Source organism: Salarias fasciatus, chromosome 7 (assembly GCF_902148845.1).
Source record: "Salarias fasciatus chromosome 7, fSalaFa1.1, whole genome shotgun sequence".
Classification (NCBI taxonomy): domain Eukaryota; kingdom Metazoa; phylum Chordata; class Actinopteri; order Blenniiformes; family Blenniidae; genus Salarias; species Salarias fasciatus.
The window spans coordinates 8,080,831-8,095,155 of NC_043751.1; the positions used below are offsets into that span (position 1 = coordinate 8,080,831).

Genomic DNA, 14,325 nt, shown 5'->3' on the forward strand with positions numbered 1-14,325 from the left:
GTGGCAGGATGACTTTGTGTGTTTGTGTGAACCGCAGCAATCGATGTGCCGAGATGCACAAAAGGAATATTAAAAAGAGCAAAGCTGACAACATAAGCAGTGTGTGTGTGTGTGTGCATGCAGTGCATGCATGAGCGGTAAGGACCAGCACCTGACAGCAGGTTAATGTGTGTGTGTGAGTACTGGAAACTCCCCCACCCCAGGCAGTGGTACACTCAGCATAAGTGTATTCACCTCAGTGAGTCAGAGCATTTTGTGTGTATGTGTGTGCGTGTGTGTGTGTGTGCGTGTGTGCTACAGAGATAGAGATGACGGTCCAGCTGCTCCCCTCTCTTAACACACGAGCTGCTCCGTGCTGCTCCGTGCGCCTCACTGCTTCATAATAAAGGGATTTGCAGGTGGTGAAACGCGCCGACCGATGGAGGAGTGTGTGATCGGTCCAGTAGCTCCGCTATTGCTGTGTTGTGTGTTTTTTATGCTCTGATTTTACTTTGAGGGTGAAGTGTTTCTCTTCAAACTAGTTTTTGAAGTGCAAACGTTCCCCACAGCTGAGGTGTCACCACTGTGGGCCCCTGAGAGTGACCTTTGACCCCCATCAGCTCCCCGGAGCGCTTCCTGGAAATAGTTTTTTTTAAGCTACCTTTAGTTTTTACCTGCTGTGACGGGAAGAAACACTTCACCCACACCTGCCCAGCAAATTACACTCCGATTACAACTGATCTCCCCCAAACGATCAAAGACAGTGACGAAGCTCCTCTGGGCGCCGCTTGGATCCAGATCAACCCCAATGAGCCAATTACAAATCTTCCGCGGGCTGACTTGAAACGCACGAGTCATGTTTGTTCAGATCTGGACGTGGTGTTCTTGTCCCGTGACTTGACGTTTACAGTCTTAATTCACCCGTCGGGTGAAAACGCTTTTTGTCGCCGAACCAACGGCTCAAAGGTCTTTAACCTCCGAGTCAGCTGGCGGTCTGGGTTGAGTTCCAGAAGAATCAGCTGTTGCCGCTCGATCGATGCCGCCGTATGTGACGCCTGAACCCGCCAGTCCGAGGCCACCAGTGTATGTTGTATGTTGAAATTGTAGTGCTTTTTTTTTTCAAAATTCTTTTTTTTTTTTCCTGTGTTGTTAAAGGATTGTTCATTAAATATTAACTTTCTCATGAAATATTAATACTCTGTTGCACTGAAATCAAGACAGGGATTTAGAGGTGTCGTTATTTGCATGTTGTAATGCCATTATTTACTGAGATCATATTACGCTGTCCGTGGCCTCTGAAGGAAAATAGGTTTGCCACGCCTGTCTTACGTGCTCCTACAGGCTCAGTTACCTCTGAAGCTCCGTCTTTCCTTCGGCTTTCCAAACCTGCTTTTGCTTAATACGACACTCAGGATCAGTCAGCACAAACTGAGCCTTGAATTGTATCGTTATATTTCGGTAAATTTGTTCAATCTCCTGAGCCGTGTTTCAAACTGTACCCGCGATGCGGCCGTGCAGTTAATGATCTGGGTATTTTATAATCCTGACATTAAACGTGTGTTAGAACGAGAAGCCGTGCGATAAGCTCATGTGAAGCTGATCGCCGTGACCTTTACCAACACGTGTTTACGGCAGAGCGCAACAGATTGTGCAAAGTGCACCTGATGACCTGAGCAGATCATTACTGCATTCATTACGTCCTGCAGGAGACATGTTTCCAATTAGACACTCTGAGCGGGCGGCCATCGTCGAAGAGCATGCTGGGAGACGCGTCCTCTATATGAACAGAAGTTTGATCATTGCATAGATATTTATTTATGCTTGCTGCAGTACACACATACAGAGGCTTAGTTTTTTTTTTTCTTCTGGCTGTTTACAGTATAAACCCAGAGAAATACACACACACACACACGCACGCTGACACAGGCCTGGGAGTGTATGAGGAGCACAGAATGTTTTCTTTCCTCCGTCCGCCTGGCTGTGTACTGTATCTAATGAGCGGACTCCTGGGATGGTGGAGGTCATTGTTTCAGGCTCTCCACCCTGTTGACTGCAGTCTGGCTCTCTGCGCTGCAGCAGGCAGGAACCACAGAGTGTAGATGTGTAGATGTGTGTAGATGTCCAGCAGTTCACACAAACCGACCAATCCTCCGACTGTAATTAGGCCTCTCTCTATTTTTACCTCTTTGAACTTCACATCTGCACTGCAAATATTTCCTTCCCTCCTCCAGCAGGCAGTGGAGTGTTCTGTGTCGCAGCTGCTTCTGCACAAAGTCTCTCTTTTTTTTTTTTTCTTTTTGTGGTTGCGGCGGTCAGTTTGAAGATCCAAAATTGAGAATTTGAATTCCGCTTGTTGTTTGTGGGACGCGGCCCACACCCTGCTCCCTTATCATCCCTCCTCTTTCTCCTCAGCATAAAGCAGAGAGGGAGGGAGGGAGGGAGGGACATTGTTCAGAGCGAAGGTCATCCGCTGAACAATGACTTCTGCTTGAAGTGATCGTGCACACCAAACTGAAGAATGAACATCCTCGCTTGTGCCACACAGAGCAAAGTGTGTGTGTGTGTGGACGCATGAATCCTGACTCACTGAATCCTGAATGTGTGTGTGTGAAAGCATTTTATTGTTGGTCAGCTCTGAAGCCGCCTTCCTGAGAGTCCTCTGGTGGGTATGTAGGTCATTTCATCTGACGGCACACTGCCGTCCTCAGGCCACCGCTCCGGACGCGGCGCAGGACGTGGACGGTGGACGGCGCTCGCGCTGCTGTCTTGTGCGATGACCTTTAAATAACCTGCCGAGTAAACATCAGGAGAGTCGTTTCAGGGCAGGGTGAATCCAACACCTATTCATCCGTCTTCTATACTGCCGTCCTGTTGCATTTTCAGTGGCTCCGAGCACCGCTGTCATGGAAATAACGTCCAAGACGCAATGAAAATGTTGGGTTTTCACTTGAAAACACGTCTTCAGGCCACCAAGAACACCCACACATGTGCAGGGAGAATATGCAAACTCTACATGTAAACCCCTCCATGTCCAGAGTCGTACTCTGGATCTCAGTTTTTTTTTCTGTGAAATTAGATGATTTAAAGATTTACATGAGGAATAAAAAGTTAAATGATTTCTAAAAGGACTTTCTGTTTTATAATCTTGCCAGAATTTATTTGAAGTTTAAAGAAGTTTAGTCATTCCTGCGCAGCTCCAAATCTCAGACGCTCTAAATGACCGGACTAGTGTTTAAAGATACAGCCAGAGATAAACTTATCAGAACTAGATGTAAGTCAGGAAATCGGTTTGGAAGATGAGTGATTTACACACTCCTGAACATCTGTAGCGGCTGGATTTACTCATAATAATATAGCAAAAGTGAAGGATGTAGAAGAGTTCCAAACATCCACTGGTGATTATTATATTACAGGAAGGGTTTTGACATTCAGGCAGGTGTGTTCATTTGCTTTCTATGAAAGAATTGCTGTTGGGGAAGGACGGCGCCGTTTAAGTCACAGGAGCAGAGTGGAGGGGGGTGGAGAGAACAGCCAACAAAGCCGAGCCATGGAGACTACAATCCAAACACAGGCCACTCGACACACAGCCAGGTGTTTACAAAACCGGATACCTCCCCAACATTTGGGAGACCCATCCAAGATGGTGGCCGCACTGATACATCAGTTCCAACAGATAGTGTCAGTCTACAGTCTCCCTGACAACCAGCCGGTGGCGTCCTTCACTCTCATCGGCCGTCCCTCAAGGTGGCAGTGTATGGAGAAGCGTCCAGCCAGGCTCACCAGTCAAAAAACAAAACGAATGGCACAAACTGCTTCCTGTTCCTTCAGCGATTGAGAGGCGTTTGTTTGGAACAACAGAGAAGTGGGGTCCTCCTCGATGTGACGTTACAAACCAACTGACACACACCGGTCGCAGTGTTGCCCATTCATTTCATATGATGACTCATAACCTTGTGACAAAACGGGTGAAATTTAGTACAGTTTACTACAGACGGGAACATAGGCACACACACACACACACACACACACACACACACACACACACACACACAAACACACTGAGGATGAAAGAAACAAAGACACACCACTCTCCTCTTCTGAATGATCACAACTGGCTGTAACTCTCAGCATGTTTTGGCTTTTCTCTGCTTCGTCATCAATAATGGACACACACGCACACACACACACACACACACACACACACACACACACACACACACACACACACACACACACACACACACACACACACACACACACACTCAATGTCTCCCTTGTGGTGACCATTGATCCACAGTTCCGATTTCCTCAAGTGATTAAATGGCTCAGCAGGCTATTACAATTTACACACACACACATACACACACACACACACACACACACACACACACACACACACACACACACACACACACACACACACACACACACACACACTCCTCTTCCTGATTGATAACTTGTGTCATTGATCACTTGTTGCCGAGTGGATTGTGTACTTTTATGGCGGGCGGGACGCAGCTGGCACTCGGCCATGTGCCGTCAATACCGCTGAAAGCCTGGTGATCAGGGAAGTGCTGCTCGCGCACGTGACATGCACGGCACACAGACACCGGGAGGAGAGGAGGCAGCCGTTGACGTGACGGAGAGATGTTTGTTTGTTCTGAACACAGCTGGTGTGGAGACGGTTCTGCAGCAGGACGAGTGTGTTCCAGCCTCTCGGGTGGACGGACCATGGTGTGTGTGTGTGTGTGTGTGTGTGTGTGTGTGTGTGTGTGTGTGTGTGTGTGTGTGTGTGTCGCTGTACGTCACACAGCTCGGGATCTGAATGGCCCTTTATTCAGGAAGCTATCATTATGTGACTAATAGCAGCTCAGAGCGGGAGCTGAGGGAATTAAACTACTATTATTACTATTTACAGTGAAGAATGCTGGATTTTCCATCACGGTTTGACTCACCTGTATGATGGAATCACTTCTAAAGGTTTAAAGCACCTTGGTGACTCAGTGAGCTGCTTTTTTTGGTTGTTGACTGGACAGTTAACGTTATGGCTCAACAGTTATTATATTTCATTTGAAGGAAATCTTGATTCTTATGAACTGTTAAATCTGATTTATTGAGATTCTTAATAAAGCCTGCTCACGCAAATAGATTTCAACATAACTTTTGACACATTTTACAGGTGATTTATGAAGAATAAAACCATAAAAAAATCATTCAAATAAAGTTCTGCATGCTTTAGGCCCAGGTAACTCAACAACATTTCACTGTGAAAACGGAAAACTTGAGGGAAGCGTTCTTCCATGGATGACAGGAAGTGTTATTAATTATATCTTAAGGTTTGGAAAACATTAGGAAATCCAGCATTAACCATAAATTACCAGTTTGGGAAAGACGAAGCAGGTTTGCGGAAACGGGGGATGGGCAGAGAGTGGTTAATGTGTGTGTGGACGACCCCCCTTGGAGTTTTAAAGACTTCCTCCCCAAAATAAAGGCTCTGGAGACGCTGTGCTTATCACACTCGCTGTTAGATATCATGTTGTGTTTTAAAGCTGTTGATCCGTTCTTGTTGCAACTTTATCAAATTATTGAAGAAAACTACACGACCAGCATTTCAGAGAAATTGTGTTTCTCCCCCCGTTCCCCCGTTCCGCTCAGACGGAGTCGGAGCGTTTTCCAAAAGTTGCTTTTCCAGTGACTCCGAGTGTAAACAGAGCCTTAAATCAACGAAAAAGTTTAAGTTTTCTTCTTTGAAAATAAAAAGAAATAAATGAATGATACATGAAATTGAAAATGAAAAGAACCCTTCTTTAAAGAAGCTCTGTGATGATAAGTCTGTCCCCCCCCCGCCATCCCGGTGCAGCAGCAGTGTGATTAAAACACTCTCAGTGTGTGTTGTTGTGGTTTCCCAGGCCGGCTGGTTGACTCTTCTCTCAGACCATATAATACAGAGTTTAAACAGACAAACAAAGGCAGCCCGGTTCCCACGACAAATATGACTGGACCCCCGATCTGTTTTCTCTGGCCGTGTGTGTGTGTGTGTGTGTGTGTGTGTGTGTGTGTGTGTGTGTGTGTGTGTGTGTGTGTGCCAGTGCTGTGTCCTAATGAGTGTGTGCAGCCTTTAGTCCCTGCTCACTCGGTGTGAAGAAGCAGCGCCGTTCCATTTAAAGGTGAAGTTTTCTGAAGTGACCACGGCGACGTGTCGACAGAGAAAAACCCCGTTTCCCCCCGCTCCTCTCCGCAGGTGGTGGTTCCCACGCGGGTGGGACAGGTGTACGTGTACGACACGGTGAAAACGCATCAGGACGAGTACGACGTCCCGCCCAGACACCAGCCCACGGCGCAGCAGGACATCTACGACGTCCCGCCCACCCGCCAGCAGTACAGCACACAGGTCGGCCGCCGCTCAGTCCTCGGGCCACGCTGCAGCCCGCTGCTCATGGAGACGTGCAGTTAGAAAGTACAAACTTGACAGAATCTGCAAGAAAAGTCTGGATCCAGTGACGTGTGTTTGCAGATAACAGTAGTTTTTACTTTTTCCTTTGGCCTCTGTTTTGGTTTTATTTGTTCTGTTCCATCAGTCTGCATTATCCATTTGTATCAGATTACTTCTAGACGTGAGCTGATAAATTTAGTGTGAACTGAATTGCAAGCTGTTTTCCAATCAGTCTGATATTTCAAGGTTTTCCTTCCAAGCCTTCAATTTGTTTTCGTATTTTCCTGCCAGCAGGTGGTAAAACTCTGATATGATCCCTCAATGGAAACAAACCACTCCTTCTAAAAGGGGAGAGTACAGGCTGGGATTATAAATGCCTTTTGAAATTCAATTAAACCAACAAAAACTAGCTGCAGATTTAATCAGACGTCATGCTGTGTGTTGAAGATGCTCACATGTGAACTGAGTTTTCCACTCATGGTGCAGTGCAGTGGTTCGCGCTCCCCGCTTTCCCACAGTTTCAGTAAATGTGAGAATTTGTAAACACACACACACACACACAGACTATATATAGATATGTGTGCTCACGATGCTGACGAGCCAAAAGCAGGAGGTCACCGACATCCAACCGCAGCAAAGTGACTGCAGGAGTCGGAGAGGGAGGGAAGAAAAGAGGAAAAACGAGCTGAATGTGAATCAGAGAGCCGCTGTGAGCGTGCACTTCTTCTCTCCGACACGTCACATCTGTGTGCGTCGCAGCGGTGGAGCTGCTTTCAGAAACAGAAAGTTTCCAGCTTGCTCTTCCTGGAACTGAATCATTAAAGCGCCGCAAAAACACGGGCTGCACATGGAGACACAGAGCGCTGCAGACTGGCCTACAGTCAGTTTCATGAAGAACCCAAACTGGCACAAAGCTAGTTGCACCGTTTTTAATCCATCATGAACCGTTATGACTTCTTCTGTATTTATTTGTTGACCGGTGCAGAGACTTTAATAACACATATAGTACAATTTATATGAAGACTCCATGAGAACCAGGTCCTGAGTTTACTGTACAGGCCTCTTAACTGAAGTTAAGCACAGGGATGCCATCTAGTGGAGACGCTCCTCCATCTGGGAATATTCCGGATTATTTCAGTTTTGAAAAGACTCCTCCACTGGATTTATAGTCAAACACGGAACATGTAGGATCTGCTGGACGGGTCGACTGAAGCAGTTCAACTTCTATTCATTTTTATTTCAGAAGCACTAAATAAAACACAATCATTTCAAGACTCTTACAGAAAAAAAAAAAAAATCCACGTGAGCAAGAAGAGGAGATGGTGGAAAGAAAGAATGAAGCCTGCACCGTGTGTGTGTGTGTGTGTGTGTGTGTGTGTGCTGTGACGGGGGCCCTGATCATGAAAACCTCTCATCTAAAGGTTGCAGATGCTTGTGTGTGACGTGTGTGACGTGTGTTTCTCTGTTTCTGTCTGTTCAGGTCTACGACACTCCTCCCATGGTGGTGAAGGGGCCCTCTAGTGGTCAGGACATTTACGACACCCCAGCAAGCACAGAGAAGAGCGCCCAGCAGACGGTGAGCGAGGCCCGGCTCGACTCCTCTGTTCAGGGCAGTGTCCTCAGAGTCGGCCAACGAAGGGCATTAAACTGCTAATAACTTCAAATCTCGAGCAAAACTTCAACATAACCCTGTGGTGTCGGAGACACGGCTGACTGTCTCGTTGCTTCACGCTGCTCAGTGTCTTTTTCTGTAAGTCCAGCTGGATAACGGCTGTTTGAACCTGGAACTGTTTTCCTTGTTGGCGTCTTCAGGTGTATGACTTCCCCCCCTCCGTCAGCAAAGACGTCCCCGACGGCCAGCCGGTCCGGGAGGAGACCTACGACGTCCCGCCCCACTTTGCCAAGCTGAAGCCGGCGGCGCCCGGCGCCCCCGGTCAGTACCTGCACCACAACCTCAACAACGACGAGGACGACGAGCCGCCCATTCCGGAGGACGTGTATGACGTCCCCCCCCCCATCCTGACCGACAAGCGCTACCGCAGGGACAGGGGGGGCGGGGTCACACAGGCGGCCCAGGAGATCTACGACATCCCGGCCATCCTGCGCACCGGAGCCCACGCCACGCAGGACGTGTACGACTTCCCCCGCGAGCGAGACGAGGGCGGCGGGGGGAGGGGGGACCAGTACGTCTACGACGTCCCTCCACAGGTACAGCGATCTGTTCATCCCGGTGTGTGTTGTGGCGGACTGCGTCTTGGAGTGTTGTTGACGAGCCGGTGTGTTTTCCAGGTGGTCCGTGACGCCCAGTCGGCCAGCGAGGAGCTGACCGTGTCCTTCAAGCGTCTGTCGGCGTCCAGCACGGGCAGCACGCGCAGCAACCACTCCGCCTCCTCGCTGGACATGGTCCCCGTCCGGGACACGTCCTCCGTGGCGGCGCCCGGGAAGCCCCTCATCCTGGACCTGGACCAGGCCATGGAGCGCCTGTCCCGCCTGCAGCAGGCGGTGGAGTCCAGCGTCTCCCTCATGATGTCCTTCATCACGGGCAGCTGGAGGAGCCCCGCCCACCTGGAGGGGAACCTGTCGGCCATCCATCAGGCCGCCGACCGCGTGCGCGCCGCCGTCAGAGATTTCCTGGAGTTTGCCCGGGGCGCCGTGGCCAACGCCGGCCAGGCCACAGACCGCTCCCTACAGACCAAACTGGGCCGTCAGGTGGGGAAGATGGAGGAGGTGTTCCAGAGTTTGATTCAGCACAGTCAGAGTCTGGACGCCGTCTCCTGGTCGCACACGGCGCTCATGACTCCCCCGCCAGGAGGCGACGACCTGGACCGGCTCATCATGACGGCGCGGGGCATCCCGGACGACACCAAGCAGCTGGCCTCGTTTCTCCACGGGAACGCCTCGCTGCTTTTCAAACGGACCGGCCGGCAGCAGCAGCAGCAGCTGCCCCTCCCCCCCATCCCCGGGGAGATGGGCGGGAACATGACGGGCTCGGGCAGCGGCAGCTATCAGGGCGGCGAGAAGGTGCACATCCAGTCCCGGCCCCTGCCCTCCCCACCAAAGTTCACCGCCGCAGACGAGGAGGAAGGCGTGGACCGACCGTACGAGACCACGGAGGAGGGCTGGATGGAGGACTACGACTACGTACACTTACAGGTAAACACACACTTTCTGAGCAGCTGTGTGTTTGCGAATCACGGCTCCAGTAACAGCATGTCTGTGTGTTGATCTGTCAGGGAAAGGAAGAGTTTGAGAAGAACCAAAGACAGCTGCTGGAGAAAGGCAACATCATCCGACACAACAAGACACAGCTGGAACAGCAACAGGTGCCCAGTCTTCCTCCGTGTTTCTGCTGATGGTCTTTGTCAAACTTTCGTCTCCAGATCAGATCATTACAAAGACCTTTTTCCTTTTTGCTTCCAGATTAAACAGTTTGAGCGTCTTGAGCAGGAAGTCAGTCGGCCAATCAACAACGACATGACGGGCTGGGTCCCCTCCCCGCACCACCCGCTGGCCAATCAGCTGGCCCAGAACGGCTCGGGAGGCCCCGCCCCCTCCAAGCTCTGCCACGGCGACCGGCAGCTGCTCCTCTTCTACCAGGAGCAGTGTGAGCAGAACGTCACCACGGTGACCAACGCCATCGACGCCTTCTTCACGGCCGTCAACTCCAACCAGCCGCCCAAGATCTTCGTGGCGCACAGCAAGTTCGTCATCCTGAGCGCGCACAAGCTGGTGTTCATCGGCGACACGCTGTCCCGCCAGGCCAAGTCCCCGGAGGTGAGGGCCCGGGTGGCCCAGACCAGCAACACGCTGTGCGAAAAGCTCAAAGACATCGTGATCAGCACAAAGACGGCGGCGCTGCAGTACCCGTCTCCCGGCGCCGCCCGGGACATGACGGAGCGGGTGAGGGAGCTGGCGGGCTGCACGCAGCAGTTCAGGATGGTCCTGGGACAGCTGCTGCTCATGTAGGAGCACCAAAAACTCCCAGGAGGCGGCGCGTTCTCCCAGGGACGGAGGTCAGGCCAGCCCTCGTGCCCCTGCAGAGCTGGCTGGGAGAACCCGGAGCGATGCAGGAAACCCTGGGCTGGAGATCCCGCCTGCCTCAACAGGGTGAGGCTCCCCTCGCTTCCTGCGGGGTCTGGGACCCCCATGTGGGACTGGGGACTCACGTCTGGCTCTGACCCGGCTCAGCGGGATCGCTCCTGTCTCCTCCCTCTGAGCGCTTTTTACTCCAGACAGACTCCAGTGAGCGTTTCCTCTCCAGTGGGCTGGGCCAAAGGCTGTAAAGTAATCTCTGTACATATTTAAGTTCCCTATTTAGTCAGAAAAGCAGAAAGAAAAAAGGCTTCTAGTATATAACTATGAATAAATGGTTCTTTTCTGTTTCGAAAAAAGGAAAGTAAAGAACAAAGTGTAGTTTTTAGACGGTATCTATAATTGTTATTAATATTGCTATACTACATAATTATGATTCTCGATCCTTGTATCAATATTGTTATGGATGTGTAAATTCCAGATGTTACGTCTGATTATGCCTGAGCGCTTTCCCATTCCTGACAGTGTCACTCTTACAAAAACACACACACACACACACACACACACACACACACACACACACACACACACACACACACACACACACACACAGACACACACACACATCGGGATGATCTGATGTTGCCGAGCTGCTCGGTCAGTTGTCCACAATGAATTCAGGACACTGTGCTGCCAAATGATAACCACAGTTTAGGATGATCTGTGCCATATCAGAGGCGTTTTTTTGGTAAAACTGTATGTATATTGTTTTGTAAGAGGCATGTCTTAGAGAGGAGGATGTGTAAAAGGTTCAGCAAAATGCAATTAAACCTGCATTTCTCTTTTCTCTGACTCCGTGATGTTGGCTCCTCTGTTTTCACTCCACTGACTGCAGGTTAAATCCGTCTGCAACTCATGGTGTTCAATCTTGAATGTGACAGGGGTGTCAAACATAAGACCCGTGGGGCAAAATCGACCATCAATAAGCCCCAATTTGGCCAAAGCACCTAGAAAACTGTGAAAATTTAGAAGAAAACAGGGCTTTTTTTTCGATAAATATCTTAGGAGTTGCTGACACAACGCTGAGACGCTGCCATGAAAGACAACAAACCAGCATCAGTTTCCATCATGCAAAAGCTGCAGGAGAAGTGTTTTGAACCCTTTACTGTAATTTTGCACGAGAAGTTTTCATTAAAAGTGGATTTATGTTGAGATAGTAGTGATTTTCCTGAATAAATGTTTGTTTTTATGAAAATACCAGCATCGGGTCAGAACAGGTGACGGCATGGAGAACAGCGGCCTCTGCTGGAGATATTTATCATTCCAGATAATATTTGTTATCAGTCATCAAGAACTCATCCAGACCAGGGGTCTGTAACCCACTGTGACCAAAGGAGCCGTGATGGTGACTTTGCACCAACTCAAGATAAAATGCGGCTGACACAGCTTTTAGTGTTTCATAAATAGTTTTGAAACAGGTTCAAAAAGCGTACGGATCAGCCGCAATCAAATAGACAAAAAGTCTGAGATGAAGATTTAACCCTAATTTCATTGTTGTGTCCTTGGTCTCTCCCGAATGCCAAATTTCATGAAGTATGGAGCATTGCGTTAAAAGTTATATCAATTTATTGTAAGGGCTCAATAAATCCAATGAATGAAGACTATTCCACTTTTTGTAAGGGTCCAAGCACAAAAGTGCACAGATTGACTGATCCTTGGTGTAGGATAAACCCTTGACGACCAACATTAGAAGGGTGATTCTCTGAATTCGGTGCTCTTTGAGTTCTCTGAGTGTTGAAAAATATTTCACAAAAAATTGTGTTTCTAATAATTGCATCTGATGAAGGCATATTTGAACCTCAGAGAAAATAGGAATTCCCACCTTAGGCATGAAATCCAAATGAATGTGAAATATTATTGATTTAAAAGGGACTGGCTGGTGCAACATTCAACCCCGTAACAGCGCTTCAACCATGTAAAAGTGCTTTTTTGTTACGGGGTTGAAGATTTTAAATAAAAGTAGTCACACATCCACATTACCTAGGGTGTAGAGCATCATATACCATGAGGAAAACAAGAAATTCATGTATTTTACCAAGACAATTATTTGCTTTTACTGAAACAATAGTAAGTATCATTTATGTATGTAACAGTTGAAAGGTTGAGCTTGACAATGTCAATCTGATGATGAAAACAATTAAATATCACAAAGAAAGTATGTTAACTCGTACCTCTCTTTAACAGAATGTGCGGGAAAATGATGAGAGATGTCACTTTCTGGATGCTGAAGAACTTGGGCTGAACCATTATTTTGAAAAGGCTGACGATACATATGGTGTAACGGGGTTGAACAAAACTGAGGGACATGGTTAAATATAGCCATTATATAAATTTTTAATGTATTTTTCTTATATTTCTTCAATTTAGGTAATCATAGACAGGAAAATTATTATATTAGCAAAAAATATATAGTTACTGGATATTTTTATTTGGTTTATATTCAATGAAAAAGTAACTTTGGTAAGTGGGGACATGTACATTTGGCAGACCTCTCGGCCTCAACAAATCATAAAATTTTTCTAAACATAATTTTAAAAATATATTTGTGTGCTATAATGCAAATACACATGGATCCTTCAATTCCTTGATTTAAAATGCCTTTTGTGATTCACTTTATATGAAAATCTTTGAGGTAAAAGCGCGGGACACCAAAGTGCACCGAATTCAGAAAATCACCCAGAACAATTTGAAAACCAACGACCTCACATTTGAAACTGATGTAGGGAACTGTTCAGGAAGGTTTAATGAATACAGAAAAAACTTTTTCTGCTATTAAAATTTTACATCATGTTTATAATTTGAACAAGGCAATATATTAAAGAACGTCGTCTCAATGAAACTTGTATTTGTGTATTACACAAGAGAAATACTGAAAACCAGACTGCTTAATTAGATGTACCATGTATAGAAATATTTTAATCAGTGTTGTCAAACTCATTTTGAGTGGGCCGTAATGACCTTTAAATCTCAACTTAAAGCTTTTCTTTGTCGGTGGTGAAGAATATTCACGATGACAATGTCGACACAGTTTCACAGAAGTGAATAATTAGTTTGAAAAACAACTAAAATCTCAACATCGAGTCAGTTTTAGACTGTTTATCATGCATGACGTCTCAAGAAAAAAAGACATTTTCAGAAAAGTTTACAGAAACATTTTAAAAACGTCTATTTCAACAGCAGAAACACTGAACAATGTAGTTTTCATGTTGGACCACTAGAGGGAGCTGCTGTTGGTTTTTGTAATGAAACCTCGTGTTTGTAGAGAACAAAGTATAAAGATTAACAATGGCGTCAAGGATGGAACAACTAATGTGGCGCACATGAAGTGTCCAAACCGTCCCCTACAGCTGTTGCATTATGGGTGTTTTTACAATCTCACGGCTCTGATGCTAATGCTAGTTTGTTAGCTTTCATGGCGGCATCGGTGACCCTCGGACTCGGTCTCAGTGTTGTGTTGTCACTTTCATTCAAGCAGGAACAACTTCAGCGTCCTTTAAAGTTTGGATTCACATACCAGGGTAGATTTTATTCATCAAAATGCAACACGGGAGGTTTTCCACCACCTCACAGAAGAGTCACATTTAAACAGCGGCGTCCATTTCGCACCATTCAGTGTTATTGATCCCAGACCACATTTATAAAAGTGTAAAAGAATTCATACAAATACTCTTCATGAGCTAAGAGACAGAATCTGTGGAGAGCGGCCTTCAGGAGTTTTAGGTAGCTGCAATGCTCTCTGAGGCATGCTGTAAATCGACTGCATAATACAGTAGCAATAAATAATATGATGTGCAGCAAAAGTTACATTTAAAAAAAAAAAA

General features: G+C 47.2%; 1 protein-coding gene across 2 annotated transcripts in view; it reads left to right on the forward strand.

The window, feature by feature from the left end:
- The window catches only part of bcar1 (BCAR1 scaffold protein, Cas family member), a 49,961-nt gene extending 38,665 nt beyond the window's left edge, over window positions 1-11,296 (forward strand). For both annotated transcript variants that reach the window (XM_030095954.1, XM_030095953.1), the window contains exons 3-8: window positions 6,221-6,370; window positions 7,893-7,988; window positions 8,225-8,620; window positions 8,702-9,565; window positions 9,646-9,735; window positions 9,833-11,296. In XM_030095954.1, coding sequence (XP_029951814.1) covers window positions 6,221-6,370; window positions 7,893-7,988; window positions 8,225-8,620; window positions 8,702-9,565; window positions 9,646-9,735; window positions 9,833-10,378 — 2,142 coding nt within the window. In that variant the 3' untranslated portion in view covers window positions 10,379-11,296. The remainder of the gene's footprint in view (window positions 1-6,220; window positions 6,371-7,892; window positions 7,989-8,224; window positions 8,621-8,701; window positions 9,566-9,645; window positions 9,736-9,832) is intronic.
- Window positions 11,297-14,325: the final 3,029 nt, after the last annotated feature.